We start from the raw sequence: 20535 nt of genomic DNA, 5'->3' as shown, positions 1-20535 counted from the left end.
AGCCCGGACCTGCCAGAGTCCCTCAGCCCGGACCTGCCAGAGTCCCTCAGCCCGGACCTGCCAGAGTCCCTCAGCCCGGACCTGCCAGAGTCCCTCAGCCCGGACCTGCCAGAGTCCCTCAGCCCGGACCTGCCAGAGTCCCTCAGCCAGGACCTGCCAGAGTCCCTCAGCCAGGACCTGCCAGAGTCCCTCAGCCAGGACCTGCCAGAGTCCCTCAGCCAGGACCTGCCGCCCCTTATCCCGGTGCTGCCCCTTATCCCGGTGCTGCCCCTTATCCCGGTGCTGCCCCTTATCCCGGTGCTGCCCCTTATCCCGGTGCTGCCCCTTCATTTAGGTGGTTTTAGTTGGAGGGTGGTCATTGGGAGGGAAATACAGAAGCGGGGAGTGACTATGGTGGTGTGGGGACAGCGTCCGGAGCCTGAGCCACCACCGTGGTCAGATGCCCACCCAGACCCTCCCCTGGACGTTGTGCTGGTGCGCCCGGCGTTCGCACCTTGAGGGGGGGGGGGTTCTGTCACGTTCCTGACCTGTTTTCTGTTGTATTGTATGTGTGTGATGGTCAGGGCGTGAGTTTTGGGTGGGCAGTCTATGCTTTCTGTTTCTATGTTCGTTTTGGGTTGCCTGGTATGGCTCTTAATTAGAGGCAGGTGTTTTGCGTTTTCCTCTAATTGAGAGTCATATTAAGGTAGGGTGTTCTCACTGTTTGTTTGTGGGTGATTGTCGTCCGTGTCTGTGTCTGCGCACCACACGGGACTGTAGCGTTTGTTCGTTCGTTTGGTATAGTCTGTACCTGTTCCTACGTGCTTCGTGTTTTATGTAAGTACTCTCGTTTAGGTCTGTCTATTTCGTTTTTGTTGTTTTGTAAAATTATCAAGTGTTCTTCGTGTGTTTAGTTTCGTCTTGTTAATAAAGTATCATTATGTATTCACAACCCGCTGCATGTTGGTCGAATCACTACTCCTCCTCTACGCATGAAGAGGGGGAGGAACACCGTTACAGTTCTGATGCCGGGCATCCTGGTGTTTGGCGGAGTGGCGTGGAGGGGGGTTGGGCAGGGGGATGGAGCATTGGAAGTTAAGACCAGGTTTAGCCATTGTTCTCTCTCTTACGTCTGGTTTTCACAAGAGAAGGTCACGGTTGGCTTGTGGGGTATCTTTCGTTTATTTGGCGTGGGCTACGGCCAAATAGTAGCCTGTGTAAAGTTGGGTTAATAAACCGTCAATTCGTAAACTCAACCCTCTGTCTGGACAATTGTTCCTTTATGATCTAGTCAGGTCATTACAGTATGTAATGAACTATAGCCTACCAAACAAACCTCATTGTTACAAAACTGGTTTTAATAGGTTATTGTTGCATAGGCTTACATTTTTTCAAAGTAATGTTTAATACAAAATCTGAGTTCTCTGCCTGCATTTTGACTAAAAGTGATCTTGGTTGGTAACCACTGATTTAAAGAGAAAGACTGTATCAACTGCCACAAGAAAGAGAGATTGTGTAAAGCGAACAAACAGCACACCCATAGCAAACAGAAATCGCATAGAGAGAAACGCAAAACTACAAATGTACACATAGTGACTGAGAGTCAGACTCAACTGGAAACAACACAAACTCATATAAATATGTTCTGCCATGCCTTGAACTGCATAGCATAGCATAGCATTACAGAAACAGACCGCAGAATCATATGGATTAGTCCAGAGAGCTGACAGGAATCAACTTGAAAATCTCAGCAACAGATTACAACAGACTCTTTGCAAAAATGCCATTACAGAAGAGAACAGTGATGCTCAAAACACACACTGTGGAAAAGGTTTCTCATTTGGGCAAAATAAATGTTCATTTTACAAAGGCACAGCTTGGATGTGAATGGACGTGAATGAAAACTTCAACTGGACTGGCACACTATCAAAGCACTGCACTGAATGTGCCATCACTAGGCAGCAGCAGCAGGGCCACTGCTAAGAGACTATCCAACTGCTCACAAATTCCCAGGAAGTTTTTGAAAAGGGAATTAGAAAACAGAAAGGAATGAAGGCCAGGATTGAGATAGATTAAAAGGCTACTCCAACATTTCACAAGGCCCGTCCTGTGCCATATACAATCCGACCTAAAGTGGAGGCGGAGTTGAGGAACTTAAATAATTCTGTGATTCTGTCTGAGGTGGACTGGAGTCAGTGGGCTACGTCCATTGTTACTGTTTTGAAGAAAGGGAAAGCTGGAAACGTACGCATCTGTGGGGAATTTAAAGTGACAGTCAACCCTGTACTCCACACTGTTCAGTATCCACTGTCTCGCTTTGAGGACATATTTGCTTCCCTATCAGGAGCGGGACGCTTCACGAAGATAGACCTAGTGCAAGCTTACTTACAAATGGGAATTGAGGAATCGTCAAAGTCGTTTTTGACAATCAACACACAAAGGCTTATTCTAGCACAACCATGGACCATGTGTTTGATACCATTCCACCTATTCCGCTCCTGCCATTACCATAAGCTCGTCCTCCCCAATTAAGGTGCCACCAACCTCCTGTGGGACAGAAGGTAGCGTATGCGTGGGAGGATAGGAGCCGTTTATGTGTTGTAGGCTCATAGTTCGTGTTTTCTTGGGATATCACTTCATGCAACTGGGGAACAGTAATAAGGTGATAGTCATAGGTTTGGTTAGGTTTAAATTATAAATCAATCTTAGGCCGTGTTCCAGAGCTTGGAAGTTGCTGACGCCTTACAGATCTTACAATGCCTGGATAAGTAGTTTAAGTATCAGCTAACCACATCATATGTTATAACATTTTGTTAGTCGATGACACAGACGATGACATGGCACGCAACCATTGGTTGATGCATGTAACGTCTGAGCAGGGGACCATTGTTTGCTTATGGCCCCCGTCCCGCAGAGGGTGTGCCCTAGAGCGAAACATACCAGTGAGATGTTTCGCTCTGGGGCACCCCCTCCGCGGCCAGGGGCAGTGAGCAGACCAGAGTAGCCCCACCCTGACCAGAAAGAAATGAAGGGGTGTCTCGGTTTCTCTACTGTCTCTGCCTCTGATTTCTTCCCTGTTGTTTGCTAGCAATAGCAAAGATTATCTATTAGATATTGACAAGATATATTGACAATACATGTCCTCAGAGATTGAAGCCCGGGAAGGAGGAGACGAGGCAGATATGCGTGTGAACCACAGGCACAACTAAGTCGTTTTTCTCAAAGTTACCGGATGCCACGTGCGTCCACATATATCAGTACATTTGTAACAACCTAGACATTACTTTATTTGGTCAAATAAGCCTCATGTAATTTGACACACTCTCATAGACCTCCATGCAAAATGGTCTGCTTATCTCGTGGGGACAGATTTTGGGTGGAGATAATCCTCTTGCTCGCCTCTTCCTCTCTGGTGGTAGCCAGTCATAGTGATGCACAAGCTAGGTCTATTTTAAACATTGCCATCGACTCCCGACTCCCGACACGTTCATTGCTATGGCACAGCTGGAGATCGAATTTGAATATTGAAACAATGTTGCAAATGTTAGAGACAGACAAATCTCTGCTGTTGAAAACTAAATGTCAGTCTAAAAGAAATATGAGATCATGTCTAGAGGCTTTTAATATTGGAGATCAAGTTATATATATATTGTTTTCGTTTTTTTGTTTTACAATATTTTTTGTTTTTTTGTACTTTTTTTTCTCACCTTTTCTCCCCAATTTTCGTGGTATCCAATCGCTAGTAATTACTATCTTGTCTCATCGCTACAACTCCCGTACGGGCTCGGGAGAGACGAAGGTCGAAAGCCACGCGTCCTCCGAAGCACAACCCAACCAAGCCGCACTGCTTCTTAACACAGCGCGCCTCCAACCCGGAAGCCAGCCGCACCAATGTGTCGGAGGAAACACCGTGCACCTGGCCCCCTTGGTTAGCGCGCACTGCGCCCAGCCCGCCACAGGAGTCGCTGGAGCGCGATGAGACAAGGATATCCCTACCGGTCAAACCCTCACGATGTTAGGCCAATTGTGCGTCGCCCCACGGACCTCCCGGTCGCGGCCGGCTGCGACAGAGCCTGGGTGCGAACCCAGAGACTCTGTTGGCGCAGCTAGCACTGCGATGCAGTGCCCTAGACCACTGCGCCACCCGGGAGGCCGAGATCAAGTTTATAAATGACTGGCTTGGCTGATAAGACAGTGGATTGCGCAGTCAGATGGATCAGAGTAAATAGGCATTTTAATGTCATAGATTTAGCCAATGGTAACTGTGGAGCATAAACTGGCTGGAATGTGGTTTTAACCAATCAGCATTCAGGATTAGATTTACCCGTTGTATAAAAGGGTACAAACACGACGACGGCATTTAAATCCCTGCGAGGATATTGACGAGTTCATTTAGTTTATTTTGTTGAAAATGTAATAAAAATTTGCCAATTGGTAAACTGTAGTTTTTGTAAACCTGTCAAATATTTTGGACTAAACTAAAGTATGATTCTCAAAGTACAATAATTATTCCTCTCTAGCAAAACACATGGAGAGAAAAAAAATACAAATTGACAAATTGAAGGGAAAAGTTCTACATGCTTCAGTACCTTTCACAGCCTCCATTGCCTAGGGCAATGGACAACACCAATCCACACACATACAATTTGAACTGCTGTTAATGTGAACAAGTGGGAGTTGATAGTGATTGTATGGTACACCCACCTAACTGTCCCCCAATTGAATCACTTGCCCTCTCAGTGCATTAAGCTTAGCTTAAAAAACTGTGGATAAATAGTGGATGGAAGTGGGCAATCTCAACACACTCTCCTGCACACTCTGTTTAAAGACTTTGTGATTGCTCATGCATGTCTAGTTTGAGTATCACTGTCAGCTGAAGTACAAAAAAAGAAGCTGGGGGAAGCTGTGTAATTAATGTGAGTGTTTAATTAGGTTGTGTGTCTAGTGTACCGAATGCTATTCACATGGATAATACCGCTGGCCTTCAATATCTAATGCGGGCATCCCTTCAATTTTCTATTGTGTAAGGAACTTGAAAACTTCACAATTGGTCGAAAGATTCTTTAACAGTGTTTGTCATTTTGACAGTTGGCTGTCTGTCAGATAGAAGTGCCCTCAATACGGCCACATACATTGCGGGGACTCTTATCTTGAAGTGGCACCGTAAAGTCTCCTTAATACAAATGTCTTTAATTACAAAAGTAGTTATGGTGTAATTATTACATAGTGCACACACCAGTCATACCTGTTTGCAGTTTGTTTAATTACACTTTTGTATGAACATTTGTAATGCATTTCATTTACTATATCCTATGCATGAAAAACTCATGTTTATTTTTTACAATTGTGTCTAAGCAACATTCTAAAACGCTAAGCCTTGTTTATATGTCCTTTGTCCTGATCTTGCCCTCATTCTGATTGTAACCACAGTTTCAGACATATGTCTACACGTGGCTCATAACCGTCCACTGGGTCTGTATTGTGACCATATTACCTGTATGCAAGTTATTTGACATATATTCTTTCAAAATAATATTATTTATTTATTTGAAGACACATATCGATGCCATAAGGCAATGGTGCCACCTGTCAAAGATTTAAGAAGGTGGGATAAAGATGATTATAAAAGGTTTCACTGTCCAGATCCGTGTACACTTGTGTAAGACACAATGTGTGCCTGACTTCCTCCGGAGGTGGTCAAGACCTGATCGCAATCAGACCAACAAGAGTCTTTTAATTGTCTACACCTGTCGGAAAATGTGGTCACAATCAGAATGTGGACAAGATCAGGACAAAAGATGTTAGATCCAGAACTCAATGTTCAATCTCAATGGTGAGCTTTTTTGAAAATCACTGTTATTGTGGACGCTGGAAACAGGAACAACATGTACTATGGTACAGAATGTAACAATCTTATGTAACTACCACGTTAGTGCATAGGTATTGGGCGACCCTAAAGGAAAATCTGAATGTGCTACTTTTGTTTAGCATCTCATTGCATGACGTATGGGTTGCAACTATTGTTTTCCTTAGAAACTACACAGTTACACCAGCACTGCCTTTGCCCTAAGCACTCGTGGAATCCATCCTTGTCCAGTCAAATCATTGGGAAAGGACCTTGTTGCTTTGTTGGAAAGCTCTCCACTGGACCAGAAGGATATGCGATAACTTGCCACAAAGAAGGATTAGAGGGCCAAAAAGTGTCTTCCCATATTTTCCTCCTCGGACACCCTCGGATCCTGCTGGCTGTACCAAATGTCACAGGGAAGGGATTAAAAAACAAGTATTAAAAAAAGATATCCATTTGATACAGTAGGCCTACTGTGTCCAGTACCACAATTACTTACAACTAACTAACAAAATACTTACTTACATTCATACTGTTACGAACTAACCAATAATTTACTGATAACCAAAATGAAACAGGTGGGGTTTTAAAATGGGTTCCGAAAGGCATCCAGGGGGGGGGCCTACTGAGTGCTGGCCAAGCAACCTCAGTTGGGTCTTAAAATATTCACAGGTTAGGGCAGGGGGCTCTCCCTGGGTGTCCTGGGGCCCTCCCTGGGTGCACGTTTTTCGTTTTTTTGCACTAGCACTACACAGCTGATTCAAATAACTCCTCATCAAGCTTTGATTATTTGAATCAGCTGTGTAGTGCTAGGGCAATACCGAGTTTGGGAAACCCTGGGTTAGGGAGTAAAAATAAACGTGAAACAAACCCAAGCAGGAGAAAACACAGAAGCAAAGGCTTTGTTCAATAACCTAAAGTGGAAGATCCAACGTGACGTGGTAGCTCCCCCAACATCTTTTGCCAATCAAGAAAAAAAAGCAAAGCCTGTAACACATTCATACGTACTTATGTATCATAATGGTTAATGTCATTGCCATTTGAATGCTTAATATATTTTCTTTATTACCTTTGACAGTCCTCATCACCTTCAGTTGACAGTCCTCGTCAGCTGTAAACCGATTTAAAATGTCTTTGGGACCTACCTCTAAATTACACAATGGTTCATGACACTGCTATTGAAATATATAGGTTGCTTTATAAAGGTGTGTAATACAAAAAAAGCAAAGCTTTGCTATCATGTAAAGTTACACACCTTTTGACATTTGTAACACATCTGTTGTGCATCATTCTACTTCCTTTAAAGTGACACATTCATTCATAACAGATTCATGACTGCTGTTGTATCACGTCAACAAGAGACTCCCCACAATCTGTTCACTTTGTTTTTAAGTTAGCCCCCCAAAAGTATATTTAAATGGATTCCTAACGATTAATAGCTCTAGATTCCTTGCTGTCTTGTTTTTATTAATTTGAGAAGGTAAAATAGGGTATCTGGCGCATGTTGTCGCTAATGTCATTGGTCATGGATATGCTAAAAAAGGCGATGATGGTAGCCCTATAATGGTAGAGGTATTAACATATTATAAGCATATAATGAATCATTACGTTCCGGTTATATTAACCAGCCAAACATAGCCTTGCTAAAAAAAAAAATCGCCCCAAGACTGATTAAATACTTGTCTGCTTTACTTTTCTTTTTAACTCTGCTTCTTTATAAAGTCTGGAAGAATTTTTTCTGTCCTCCTTTGAGATTTCTTCCATACTGAATTAGTATGCAACTGTCAATGTCGGAGTGAACAAAACTTGAATACATGGTTTTTAAAAACAAATGTTATTTTGGTGTTCAGCGACAAAAGAGTAAGTATTTGCTTTAATGGCTAAGTTTTTTGTTGTTTGAACCTCACACAAAACACACAAAAAATATCAGTTGCAGTATTTTCTTCAGGTCCTATTTTACATTTCATTGACCTTATGCCATAACATTATAAATACCCTTGGCCTAAAAAAACATGATATAGTAGCTACTGTGATGGCTAGTTGAATTTTCTGTAATTAACACATGTAATTTGTACACATAATAGATTGGCTAGCGAACTGAAATATAGTGTTTGATTCTCCCCTTACACTTCAGGCTGGCTACCTGCGCTGCAATTACATTGTACTTACAAGGATGTGATACATTTTTACTAATGTGGCATAAGGTCTACATTTTCTAAATAGTTCTTCCTTCTATAGGTTAAAAATAGACCAGTCGATTCATTTTCTCCACAAATATCCATTTAATCGTCACACATTTACTGAAAATCACAGTTTATTGAAAGAACACAGAAAGGTCAAATAACACAGATAAATGTAGCTAGGAGTAACTACTCAGTGCATGGCACATTCTCAGGGAGACGACTCATTGTGAGTCTTTGGCTCTTCACCTCTAGCATGTTAAAGGCAGAAAGAGCTCTGAAATATTAAATGTTGAAAGAAGTTGGCCAGCCAACTTGAGAGCCTATATAGTTCAAAATATGGAGGAGAGAGTAAATTAACCTTGCTACAATGACTGACAAACCATATTTGTAAGTTTGGTGTTACAGCAGTTTTTGATAATGGGAGTACCTATATTACAGAATATCATGACCTTACCAGTGCAAAGGGATTTATTTAGAAATAACACATATTTACTGTAGAAAGTAGTGTCCTCGCGCTGAAAAAAAAATAACTATGAACAATCATAAAACAAGTTACCAGTGCCATTGCTACCTTTAAAATAAGTCTAGAATGCATGCCATTTTATTATGCAGGTTTTCAATCGAGAAAGTTCAAAATGTCACGGTTGAGAAGTTTTGTTTTCGTCCAACAATTCCTGTGTCTCGTCTGCAAACTGTGTGTGTGTGTGTGTGTGTGTGTGTGTGCGCACAAGTATGTGCTCTGAAAAAGATCTCCAGATGTTCTGCATCTCCATTGATATCCCATCCATTCAGTTGTTTTTGTGTAGTTTTGTGTTTTTGCTGCCTCCCTCTACATCCTCCCTGTCATCTGAAGGCTTTGCCTTAGATGTTCCAATCTGCGCTGCGGTCCTTTGCTGTTGACAATACAAAAGACAAGAATGTATAGCTCATTAACAACAGTGGCAGAGTAACAGTGAAACAATGGGCTACTGTGCAGAAACAATACTGGATTGATGACAGCAGTACTAACGATACAGCAGTATTACTTTAACAATACAGCAATATTACTTTAAAAAATACTGCAATCTTACTTCACACTCATGTTGATTAGCCTATCCCTCCTACTGTACACTCCACACCCACTTACGGCTGGGACGATACCAGTATCACAATATATTTTTTAAGAAAACTTGAAGATGACCATACACTTGTCCCTTAAAGCTGCTGTAAGTAAATTATTGTGCGATTTATAACTACATTTCCGTCCACAGTTTTTATGCAAGTAAAGTCATACCGTATAAAAAAAATCATGACAGCTGTGATAGAAACAGGTAGTTTCGGGATACAATTTTATAAATGCCGACCAATAATTCGTTAGATTGACATGGTGGGATCTTTTTGCGTCGGTTCAATGAATTATGTGAGAAACGGTGGTGGAAACTCTTTAATGACTAGAGCTGAGCATTAACCAAAATGTATTTTTTAAAAGAACTAATTTACCAATTTACCAGTTCAATTATTTGAATTCCATTTCATTATGTTTTTTTTCCTGAGCTGAATGCACCATTTCTCTAGAGATGAATTAGATCAAGCCCGAAATGTGCAATGTAGTAGGGGGTTGTAGTTTCCAACAGGCCAATATTCAACATAGTCTTAGCGTAGAAAACGTGGTAATTAACTACAATGACCATAATCTATTGCGCTCCTACTTGCCCGGTCTGTGTGGGCACGGAGACAGAGAGAAGAATGCATGATCGAGAGGGATAGAGAGCAGTTGCTTTGCGAGGTATGTCTACCTGACAATACATGATCTAAGTACTTCTTATTTACTAATAACATTTTGATTTTGTCAGACCATAGGCAGCAGCTCTATAAAGATGAGATGATGACTTGGGATGAAGTAAAGTCAGCTAGCATCTGTTTAGTGTTAACCAATGTCACATTGCTGGATGCCTTGAGGCTTGACGACTTCTGCATGGCGTTGGGCCAGTAACCGAAAGGTTGCTAGATCGAATCCCCGAGCTGACAAGGTAAAAATCTGTTGTTCTGCCCCTGAACAAGGCAGTTAACCAACTATTCCTAGGCCGTCATTGTAAAAAATAATTTATTCTTAACTGACTTGTCTAGTTAAATAAAGGTTCAAATAAAAATAATAAAAATGAAAAAAAAAATCGCACTGTCAGTGGCCAAGCCTTTCATTGCCTGAAGTAAAGCTGATACAAACAATCAACAGATACCTGTACAGATGTAGGATCTTAATTTGATCACCCTGTTGCAGTGTATTTGAGGTTTAAAAAGGGTTCTGAAGTTTGTAAATTTACCATTTGAAATTTCATGCTTGATTTTCCCTTACGAAACATGCAACCACCACTACAAAAATGTCCATTCCTTTTAATCCACACAATAATTCACATTTCCTGTTGCTGCAGGACTTTTTTCCTGCTGTAGCAAACTGGCTAAAATTAAATCAAATAAAATGGTATTTGTCACATGCTTCGTAAACAACAGGTATAGACTAACAGTGAAATGTTTACTTATAGGTCCTTCCCAACAATGCGAGAAAAAAATCTATAAAAAGAATAACACAAAGAATAAATAAATAAGGAGTAATGATAACTTAGCTATATACACACGGTACCAGAACCGAGTCGATGTACAGGGGTACAAAGTAATTGAGGTAGATATAGGTCCATATAGGTAGGGGTAAAGTGACTAGGCAACAGGATAGATAATAAACAGTAGCAGCAGCGTACTGTATGTGATGAGTCTAAAGAGTTAGTGCAAAGAGGGTCAATGTAGATCTGGGTAGCTATTTGGTTAACTATTTAGTAGTCTCATGGCTTGGGGGTAGAAACTGTTCAGGGTCCTGTTGGTTCCAGACTTGGTGCATCGGTACCACTTGCTGTGCGGTAGCAGAGAGAACAGTCTGACTTGGGTGGCTGGAGTCTTTGACAATTTTTAGGGCTTTCCTCTGACACTGCCTGGTATAGAGGTCCTGGATGGCAGGAAGCTCGGCCCCAGTGATGTACTGGGCTGTACGCACTACTTTCTATAACACCTTGCGGTCGGATGCCAAGCAGCTGCCATACCAATCTGTGATACAGCCAGTCAAGATTCTCTTAATGGTGCACTGTAGAACCTTTTGAGGATCTGAAGGCCGATGACAAATCTTTTCAGCCTCCTGTGGGGGAAGAGGCGTTTACATGCCTTCTTTATGACTGTGTTGGTGTGTGTGGACCATGTTAATTCCTTAGTGATGTGGACACCGAGGAACTTGAAGCTCTAAACCCGCTCCACTACATCCTCGCCGATGTAGATGGGGGGCGTGCTTGGACCTCCATTTCTTGTAGTCCACGATCAGTTCCTTTGTCTTGCTGACCACACATCCAGGTCTCTGACCTCCTCTCTATAGGCGATCTCATCGTTGTTGATGATCAGGCCTACCAACGTCATGTCATTAGCACCCCTGACGGGCCCCCGTGTTAAGGATCAGCGTGGCGGATGTGTTGTTGCCTACACTACACCTGAGGTGTGGCCCATCAGTATTCAGTCCCAGGGTCCTGAGCTTAATGATGAGCTTAGAGGCACTATGGTGTTGAACGCTGAGCTGTAGTCAATGAACAGCATTCTCACATAGATGTTCCTCTTGTTAAGGTTGGAGAGGGCAGTGTGGAGTGCAATAAAGATTGCGTCATCTGTGGATCTGTTGGGGCGGTATGCAAATTGGAGTGGGATGATGGTGTTGACGTGAGATATGACCAGCCTTTCAAAGCATTTCATGACTACAGATGTGAGTGCTACGGGTTACCTTGGCATTCTTGGGCACAGGGACTATGGTGTTCTGCTTGAAACGTGTACTGTAGGTATTACAGAACCGGTCAGGGAGATGTTGAAAATGTCAGTGAAGACACCTGCCAGCTGGTCAGCGTATGCTCAGAGTACGTGTCCTGGTAATCTGCCTGGTCCCGCAGCCTTGTGAATGTTAACCTGTTTAACACACATTGGCTACGGTGAGCGAGATCAGAGAGTCATCTGGAACTGCTGTTGCTCTCATGCATGGTTCAGTGTTGCTTACTTCGAAGCGAGCATAGAAGGCATTTTGCTCATCTGGTAGGCTCAAGTCACTGGGCAGCTCATGGCTGGGTTTGTTTTTGTAATCTGTGGTAGTTTGCAAGCCCTGCCACATCCGACGAGCATCAGATCCGGCGTAGTAGAATTAGATCTTAGTGCTTTATTGACAATTTGCCTGTTTGATGGCTCGTCGGAGATTGTAGCAGGATTTCTTATAAGCGTCCTGATTAGTGTCCCGCTTCTTGAAAGTGGCAGCTCTAGCATTTAGCTCAGTGCGGATGTTGCCTGTAATCCATGGCTTTTGGTTGGGATATGTACGTACGGTCACTGTGGGGATGACTTCGTCGATGTACTTATTAATGAAGCCGGTGACTGATGTGGTAAACTCCTCAATGTTATCGGATGAATTCCGGAACATATTCAAGTCTGTGCGTGCGAAACAGTCCTGTAGCTTAGCATCCTCTTCATCGGACCACTTCTGTATTGAGCGTGCCACTGGTACTTCTTGTTACAGTTTTTGCTGGTAAGCAGGAATCAGGAGTATAGCTTTATCGTCAGATTTGCCAAAGGGAGGGCGAGGGAGGGCCTTTAGTCCGTTTCTGTGTGTGTAGTAAAGCTGATTTAGAGTTTTGTTGCCTCTAGTTGCACAGGTGACATGCTGGTAAATATTAGGTAAGACGGATTTCAGTTTCCTTGCATTAAAATCACCGGTCACGAGAAGCACCGCCTCTGGATGTGTCCTTGTTCAGACACGACTCTGAGAAACATACGATAGGATAGACATGAAATGGAGCTCTTCCAGTTTGTTCTCTAGTGATTGTACATTGGCCAACAAAACAGAGGGCATGGCAGTCTAGATGCTCACCGAGGTAGTTTAATTATGACGCCACCTCGCTTACCTCTCTTTCGCCGCCGCTTCCTCTTTTCAAGACCTGGATGATCAGGGCCTGGTCCGGGGTAAACAAAACGTCCAGAGCTGCTGACTTATTGAATTTGAAATCTTCCTTCAAATTGAGGTTAGTGATTGCTGTTCTGTTTCCAGAAGGTGTTTTCAGTCATAGGAAATTACGGCAAAGAAATTTAAGATCAGCATTAAAAAACACATAAAATAGCAGAATTAGTCAGGAGCTCATAAGACGGCAGCTATCCACTGCAGCGCCATCTCAGCCATCACAGAGCCATCTCAACCAAATTAAGATCCTACATCTTTAGGCTACAGTTATCCTGTCAGCTTTAGTGACGAACAAACTAAAATCAGTCTATCAAGCAAAAAACACCCTGAAAGAAATATACATTTAAGAAAGAAAAAAAACTAAATTGTTTTTTTGAATGGTGACTACTCAACATGGCAGTGGAATTTAGGGTGACTTAAGGTCTCTTTCGCTCCCTCAGTCAGGCTGTTTAGTATCACATGCTCTGGGTGGCTGGCTACCACATGGCCCCATCAGTGAGGGATCAGCCCCTTTGTGAGCACCTCTCCATTTTTATTAGTCAATCTGACAATGACCACAGGAGGGAGAAAGCACTGGGCCTTCGCTTTTCCAAAGCTTGCCTGTGACCTAATAATATTGTCAAGTTCATTCTATTTGAACCTTTTCTCGTCCTAGGTTAGTCTCTATTGTAATATAATCTCTTTTACCAGGGACCCTGGTAACAGAGATCATACTGTAGGTAAGGTATAGGTATAGCCATTTCCCTTGAAAACGGTTACAGAATCGATGGTAGCTGAACATATTTAAGCATAACAGAGATGGAGAAATCCCACTTAAAATGCATGGCAGCGGCTCAGTTACACAGTGTTACACTACATTGCAATGGGATCTGTAGTCGCTATACCATCTGCCACATCCAAACAGGCGTGACACTGTTTCCTTATGATTGAGCGAGCCAGGCTTGGATTAGTTTGGCAGAGTGCGATACAATCAATATCATAGTTCAGTAGATTGTGGTGGCATTTGCTGTAACAATATGTATGGACATGCAATGTATTCAATTCACCATAATATCCCACACAGTCCACATTGTCACATGTGGTTTAAGAGAAATTAGAAAATTCACATGGGGAGAAATGCAAGAGGCACCTTGTAGAATGGGTATTATGTTATGTACATAAACATCTAAATGCTAACCTGCTGTTCAAGCAGCTTTTTACTGTCGGGAGAGGATTCTGTCTCCGTCTGGTTTTGGAAGCAATCCCCGCCAATCTGTTGTGAGACAAAGAAACACAAACTTCAATGTATTTATTTATGTGACTGGGACAGTGCACATTAATCAAAATGTCAGTGTAAATCTATGTAAATGTACCAGAGTTAGCTAAACAGATCATTTTCATCCTAACTTCATAAGGCCTGAACAAACAAGCTGGTCTAATGAAAATGCATGAGATGAAAATAACTATTTTACTATAGATTAAAACAATTTTCACTGTGTGTGTCCATGCATTCATGCGTAAAAGTCATACAAGGACATCATTAGCGCCAGCGTGATCATTTCAAAGACAAAACTTGAATATACAGAGGTGGGATCCAGGTCTCTCACAACTTGGATCCTTTCATTGTTGGATGAAAGTAGAATCCAACATTTCCCTTTGAACAGATCTACTTTACTTGTTACACCTACAGTGCTGTACTGTGGCTAAACTACCACAGATAATATAAAGACATACACCTCAATCTCTATTTCTACCCTCCAGTGTGGGTCTTGGCAAATAGTATTTAATTATGTTGTGACTGCCCCATCGTCTTTGCTTTCGTGGACAGTTACCACAGAATTCATATAGCTCAGTGGCAGTTAGTCGGAAGTTTACATACACCTAGGTTGGAGTCATTAAAACTCGTTTTTCAACCACTCCACAAATTTCTTGTTAACAAACTATAGTTTTGGCAAGTCGGTTAGGACATCTACTCAGTGCATGACACAAGAAAATGTTCCAATAATTGGTTACAGACAGATTAATTCACATATCATTCAGTGTATCACAATTCCAGTGGATCAGAAGTTTACATACACTAAGTTAACTGTGCCTTTAAACAGCTTGGAAAATTCCAGAAAATTATGTAATGGCTTTAGAAGCTTCTGATAGGCTAATTGACATAATTTGAGTCAATTGGAGGTGTACCTGTGGATGTATTTCAAGGCCTACCTTCAAACTCAGTGCCTCTTTGCTTGACATCATGGGAAAATCAAAAGAAATCCGCCAGGACCTCAGAAAAAAATTGTAGACCTCCACAAATCTAGTTCATCCTTCATCCAATTTCCAAACGCCTGAAGGTACCACATACATCTGTACAAGCAATAGTACGCAAGTATAAACACCATGGGACCATGCAGCTGTCATACCGCCCAGGAAAGAGACGTGTTCTGTCTCCTAGAGATGAACATACTTTTGTGCGAAAAGTGCAAATCAATCCCAGAACAACAGCAAAGGACCTTGTGAAGATACTGGAGGAAAGAGGTACAAAAGTATCTGTATCCACAGTAAAATGAGTCCTATATCGACATAACCTGAAAGGCCGCTCAACAAGGAAGAAGCCACTGCTCCAAAACCGCCATAAAATAGCCAGACTGCGGTTTGCAACTGCACATGGGGACAAATATCATACTTTTTGGAGAAAAGCTGCTCCTGCTTTGCTGCAGGAGGTACTGGTGCACTTCACAAAATAGATGGCATCACGAGGGAGGAAAATTATGTGGCTATATTGAAGCAACATCTCAAGACATCAGTCAGGAAGTTAAAGCTTGGTCGCAAATGGGTCTTCCAAATGGACAATGACCCCAAGCATACTTCCAAAGTTGTGGCAAAATGGCTTAAGGACAACAAAGTTAAGGTATTGGAGTGGCCATCACAAAGCCCTGACCTCAATCCTATAGAACATTTGTGGAACTGAAAAAGCGTATGCGACCAAGGAGGCCTACAAACCTGACTCAGTTACGCCAGCTCTGTCAGGAGCAATGGGCCAAAATTCATCCAACTTATTGTGGGAAGCTTGTGGAAGGCTACACAAAACATTTGACCCAAGTTAAACAATTTAAACATTCTTCAAATAAAGTGGTGATCCTAACTGACCTAAGATAGGATTAAATGTCAGGAATTGTAAAAAACTGAGTTTAAATGTATTTGGGCAAGGTGTATGTAAACTTCCAACTTCAACTGTACATTTCCTAAGAGTCACTCCTCAGTTTACAAACACAAATGTTTCAGCAACATTTAGCCAGGGCATTTTGGGGGCCATAAGCGAGATTTGGTTGGGGGCCTCCTGACCTTGCAGGAGAAACATGTTAATGTCCTACCTCTTGGTGGCGGAGAGAAAACAATGCAGCTTTAATGTTAATGTACATCTACACATTTTACCATGGGGCGTAGAGATAATGTTGCAGTTTTAGAGCACATTTTCTGCAATTCTACACATTGTTACATGGGCCAGAGAGAATATTTAGTAGTTTTAAAATACATTTAATGCAATTTTACTTTTGCCATGGGCGGAGAGAAAACGGAAAGAAATTCTACACATTTTGCAAAGGGGTGGAGAGAAAACATTGCAGTTTTAAGCAAATTGAATGCAGTTTTACAAATTTGCCATGGGATGAAGTTAGAATGTTACAGTTTTATAGCAAATTTCCTGCAATTCTACACATTTTGCCATGACTTACGCCATGTAAATATGCTACACGTATCTGAGTATGCATGCCTTGCATGCCCAGTCAGTAATTTGGCCATGATTACTACAAGGTTTAGATACCTGGCTAGATTAATTTACCTAGCAATCTATAAAATGTTAGTTGACATGGGCTAATTGTTATGTCAGTCACTGTCAGTGATTGACATAAGGAAAACTGTTGATGCACTACCAAATGTCAAAATTTCACCTTCAAGAACTTGGGACCAATGTTCCCTCAAAATGTTTTCTGCCAGTGAGCAAATTTCAGGTCTGCAGAGTGCAAAGTTGACCATTGGGAAAGTTCTGTGCAACTTCCGGCGCGAATTTACTGTGAACACTGACGCTGTACCTGCTTTAGTTTACTGTTTCAACAGCGGCCAAGTAAGCTACTCTGGCTATTTGATCATAATGTAGGCCTACCAGTGGCCTACCATAAAAAAACTATGGAGAAAATGCATCACATAACATTTTAACATGGAAATAGCGGTACTATATTTCAGCCTATAGCCAATGTGTGTTGTTCCATGAGACTTTTGAAACAAACATGCAGGGCTTGACATTAACCTGTTTATCCACAAGGAGGTGACTGAACATTCTGTTGTGTTGATAGATGCACAAAACAAATTAAAATGAATTATTATTCTCATGTCATTATTAGAGAGAATCAGACAAATTATGCTACCCTCTGCCTATTGGCTACTTCGCTTATTCAAGCCTGTCTCAAAATACAACACTGCCCCCTTTTATTTTTTTATATATTTTTTTACTCTTCCCAATTTCGATCTTGACTCATTGCTGCAACATCCCAACGGGCTCGGGAGAGGCAAAGGTCAAGTTTTGCAGCCCCCGAAACATGACCCACCAAACCGCGCTTCTTAACACCCGCCTGCAATACCCAGAAGCCAGCTGCACCAATGTGTCGGAGGAAACGCCGTTCAATTGACGACCGTAGTCAGCCTGCAAGCGCCCGGGCCCGCCACAAGGTGTCACTAGAGCACGATGAAACAAGTAAAGCCCCCCATGGCCAAACCCTCCCCTAACCCAGACGACACTGAGTCAATTGTGCGCCGCCCTATGTGACTCCTGGTCACATCCAGTTGTGACACAAATGTATATAGTATGTATAAGATGGAAGTAGAAGCCTAAGTGTTGTTGTCCATTTGTTTACTCCAAATAGGGGATGGGTGGTAAGGTTAAGATAAAATAATAAAGGAAAACATTTATTTTTATTTTTTTTATTTACAGTACCATCCAAAAGTTTGGACAGACCTACTCATTCCAGGGTTTTTCTTTATTTTAACGATTTTCTATATTGTAGAATAATAGTGAAGACATCAAAACTATGGAATCATGCAGTAACCAAAAAAGTGTTAAACAAATTAAAATATATTTTATATTTTAGATTCTTCAAAGTAGACACCCTTTGCCTTGATGACAGCTTTGCACACTCTTGGCATTCTCTCAACCAGCAATAGGTAAGCAGCTTGGTTTGAAGAAATCAACTGTGGGAGCAATTATTAGGAAATGGAAGACATACAAGACCACTGATAATCTCCCTCTATCTGGGGCTCCACGCAAGATCTCACCCCGTGGGATCAAAATTATCACAAGAACGGTGAGCAAAAATCCCAGAACCACACGGGGGGACCTAGTGAATGACCTGCAGAGAGCTGGGACCATTTGGATGATCCAGAAGAAGATTGGGAGAATGTCATATGGTCAGATGGAACCAAAATAGAACTTTTTGGTAAAAACTCAACTCATCGTGTTTGGAGGACAAAGAATGCTGAGTTGCATCCAAAGAACACCATACCTACTGTGAAGCATGGGGGTGGAAACATCATGCTTTGGGGCTGTTTTTCTGCAAAGGGACCAGGACGACTGATCCGTGTAAAGGAAAGAATGAATGGGGCCATGTATCGTGAGATTTTGAGTGAAAACCTCCTTCCATCAGCAAGGGCATTGAAGATGAAACGTGGTTGGGTCTTTCAGCATGACAATGATCCCAAACACACCGCCCGGGCAACGAAGGAGTGGCTTCGTAAGAAGCATTTCAAGGTCCTGGAGTGGCCTAGCCAGTCTCCAGATCTCAACCCCATAGAAAATCTTTGGAGGGAGTTGAAAGTCCGTGTTGCCCAGCAACAGCCCCAAAACATCACTGCTCTAGAGGAGATCTGCGTGGAGTAATGGGCCAAAATACCAGCAACAGTGTGTGAAAACCTTGTGAAGACTTACAGAAAACGTTTGACCTCTGTCATTGCCAACAAAGAGTATATAACAAAGCATTGAGATAAACTTTTGTTATTGACCAAATACTTACTTTCCACCATCATTTGCAAATAAATTCATTAAAAATCCTACAATGTGATTTTCTGGATATTTTTTTCTCATTTTGTCTGTCATAGTTGAAGTGTACCTATGATGAAAATTACAGGCCTCTCTCATCTTTTTAAGTGAGAGAACTTGCACAATTGGTGGCTGACTAAATACTTTTTTGCCCCACTGTAAATGCTTCAGAGTTCAAGTAACAGACCCATCTCAACATCAACTGTTCAGAGGAGACTGCGTGAATCGGGCCTTCATGGTCAAATTGCTGCAAAGAAGGTCCCCATGAAAACAGTGGCCTCCATCATTCTTAAATGGACGAAGTTTGGAACCACCAAGACTCTTTCTAGATCTGGCCACCTGGACAAACTGAGCAATTGGTGGAGAAGGGCCTTGGTCAGGTAGGTGACCAAGAACCCGATGGTCACTCTGAAGGAGCTCCAGAGTTCCTCTGTGGAGATGGGAGAATCTTCCAGAAGGACAACCATCTCTGCAGCAATCCACCAATCAGGCCTTTATGGTAGAGTGGCCAGACGGAAGCCACTCCTGAGTAAAAGGCACATGACTGCCCGCTTGGAGTTTGCCAAAAGGCACCTAAAGACTCTCAGACCATGAGAAACAAAGATTCTCTGGTCTGATGAAACCAAGATTGAACTCTTTGGCCTGAATGCAAGCATCACGTCTGGAGGAAACCTAGCACCATCCCTACGGTGAAGCATGGTGGTGGCAGCATCATGCTGTGGGGATGTTTTTCTGCGGCAGGGACTGGTAGAACATTCAGAATCGAGAGAAAGATGAATGGGAGAAAGTACAGAGAGATCCTTGATGAGAGCGCTCAGGACCTCAGACTGGGGCGAAGGTTTACATTCCAACAGGACAACGACCTTTAGCACACAGCCAAGACAACACAGGAGTAGCTTCGGGACAAGTCTCTGAATGTCCTTGAGGGGCCCAGCCAGGGCCCGGACTTGAACCCGATCTAACATCTCTGGAGAGACCTGAAAATAGCTGTGCAGCGTTGCTCCCCATCCAACTTGACAGAGCTTGAGAGGATCTGCAGAGAAGAATGGCAGAAACTCCCCAAATACAGTTGTGCCAAGCTTGTAGCATCCTACCCAAGAAGACTGTAATCACTGCCAAAGGTTCTTCAACAAAGTACTGAGTAAATGGTCTGAATACTTATGCAAATGTATATTTCAGATTTGTACTTTTAATAACATGTTTTTGTTTTGTCATGATGGGGTATTGTGTGCAGATTGATGAGGGATTTGATTTTAATCCATTTTAGAATAAGGCTGTCATATAACAAAATGTGGAAGAAGTCAAGGGGACTGAATACTTTCCGAATGCACTGTAGGACCGAATCCAGGTGGTCGATATATATATATATATATATACACCTCTAGGGACTATACTGCATATGCCTATTTATTCACAGTAAATAACCTTAAATAAGACCTAATAACATAAAACCTACAGAACATGTTTTGGC

The 20535-nt window shown here is 42.2% G+C and overlaps 1 protein-coding gene across 1 annotated transcript in view; it reads right to left on the bottom strand.

Annotated features, from left to right (window-relative positions):
- Positions 1-8085: 8085 nt before the first annotated feature.
- The window catches only part of LOC129854110 (leucine zipper protein 2-like), a 184577-nt gene continuing 172127 nt past the window's right edge, over positions 8086-20535 (bottom strand). Inside the window, exons 11-12 of the mRNA XM_055920808.1 lie at positions 14190-14264; positions 8086-8903 (exon numbers count right to left, since the gene is read on the bottom strand). Of these exons, the coding sequence (XP_055776783.1) occupies positions 8799-8903; positions 14190-14264 (180 nt within the window). The 3' untranslated portion in view covers positions 8086-8798. The remainder of the gene's footprint in view (positions 8904-14189; positions 14265-20535) is intronic.

The sequence above is a fragment of the Salvelinus fontinalis genome, chromosome 4 (assembly GCF_029448725.1).
Source record: "Salvelinus fontinalis isolate EN_2023a chromosome 4, ASM2944872v1, whole genome shotgun sequence".
Lineage (NCBI taxonomy): Eukaryota > Metazoa > Chordata > Actinopteri > Salmoniformes > Salmonidae > Salvelinus > Salvelinus fontinalis.
This window is presented reverse-complemented; position numbering and strand designations above follow the sequence as displayed.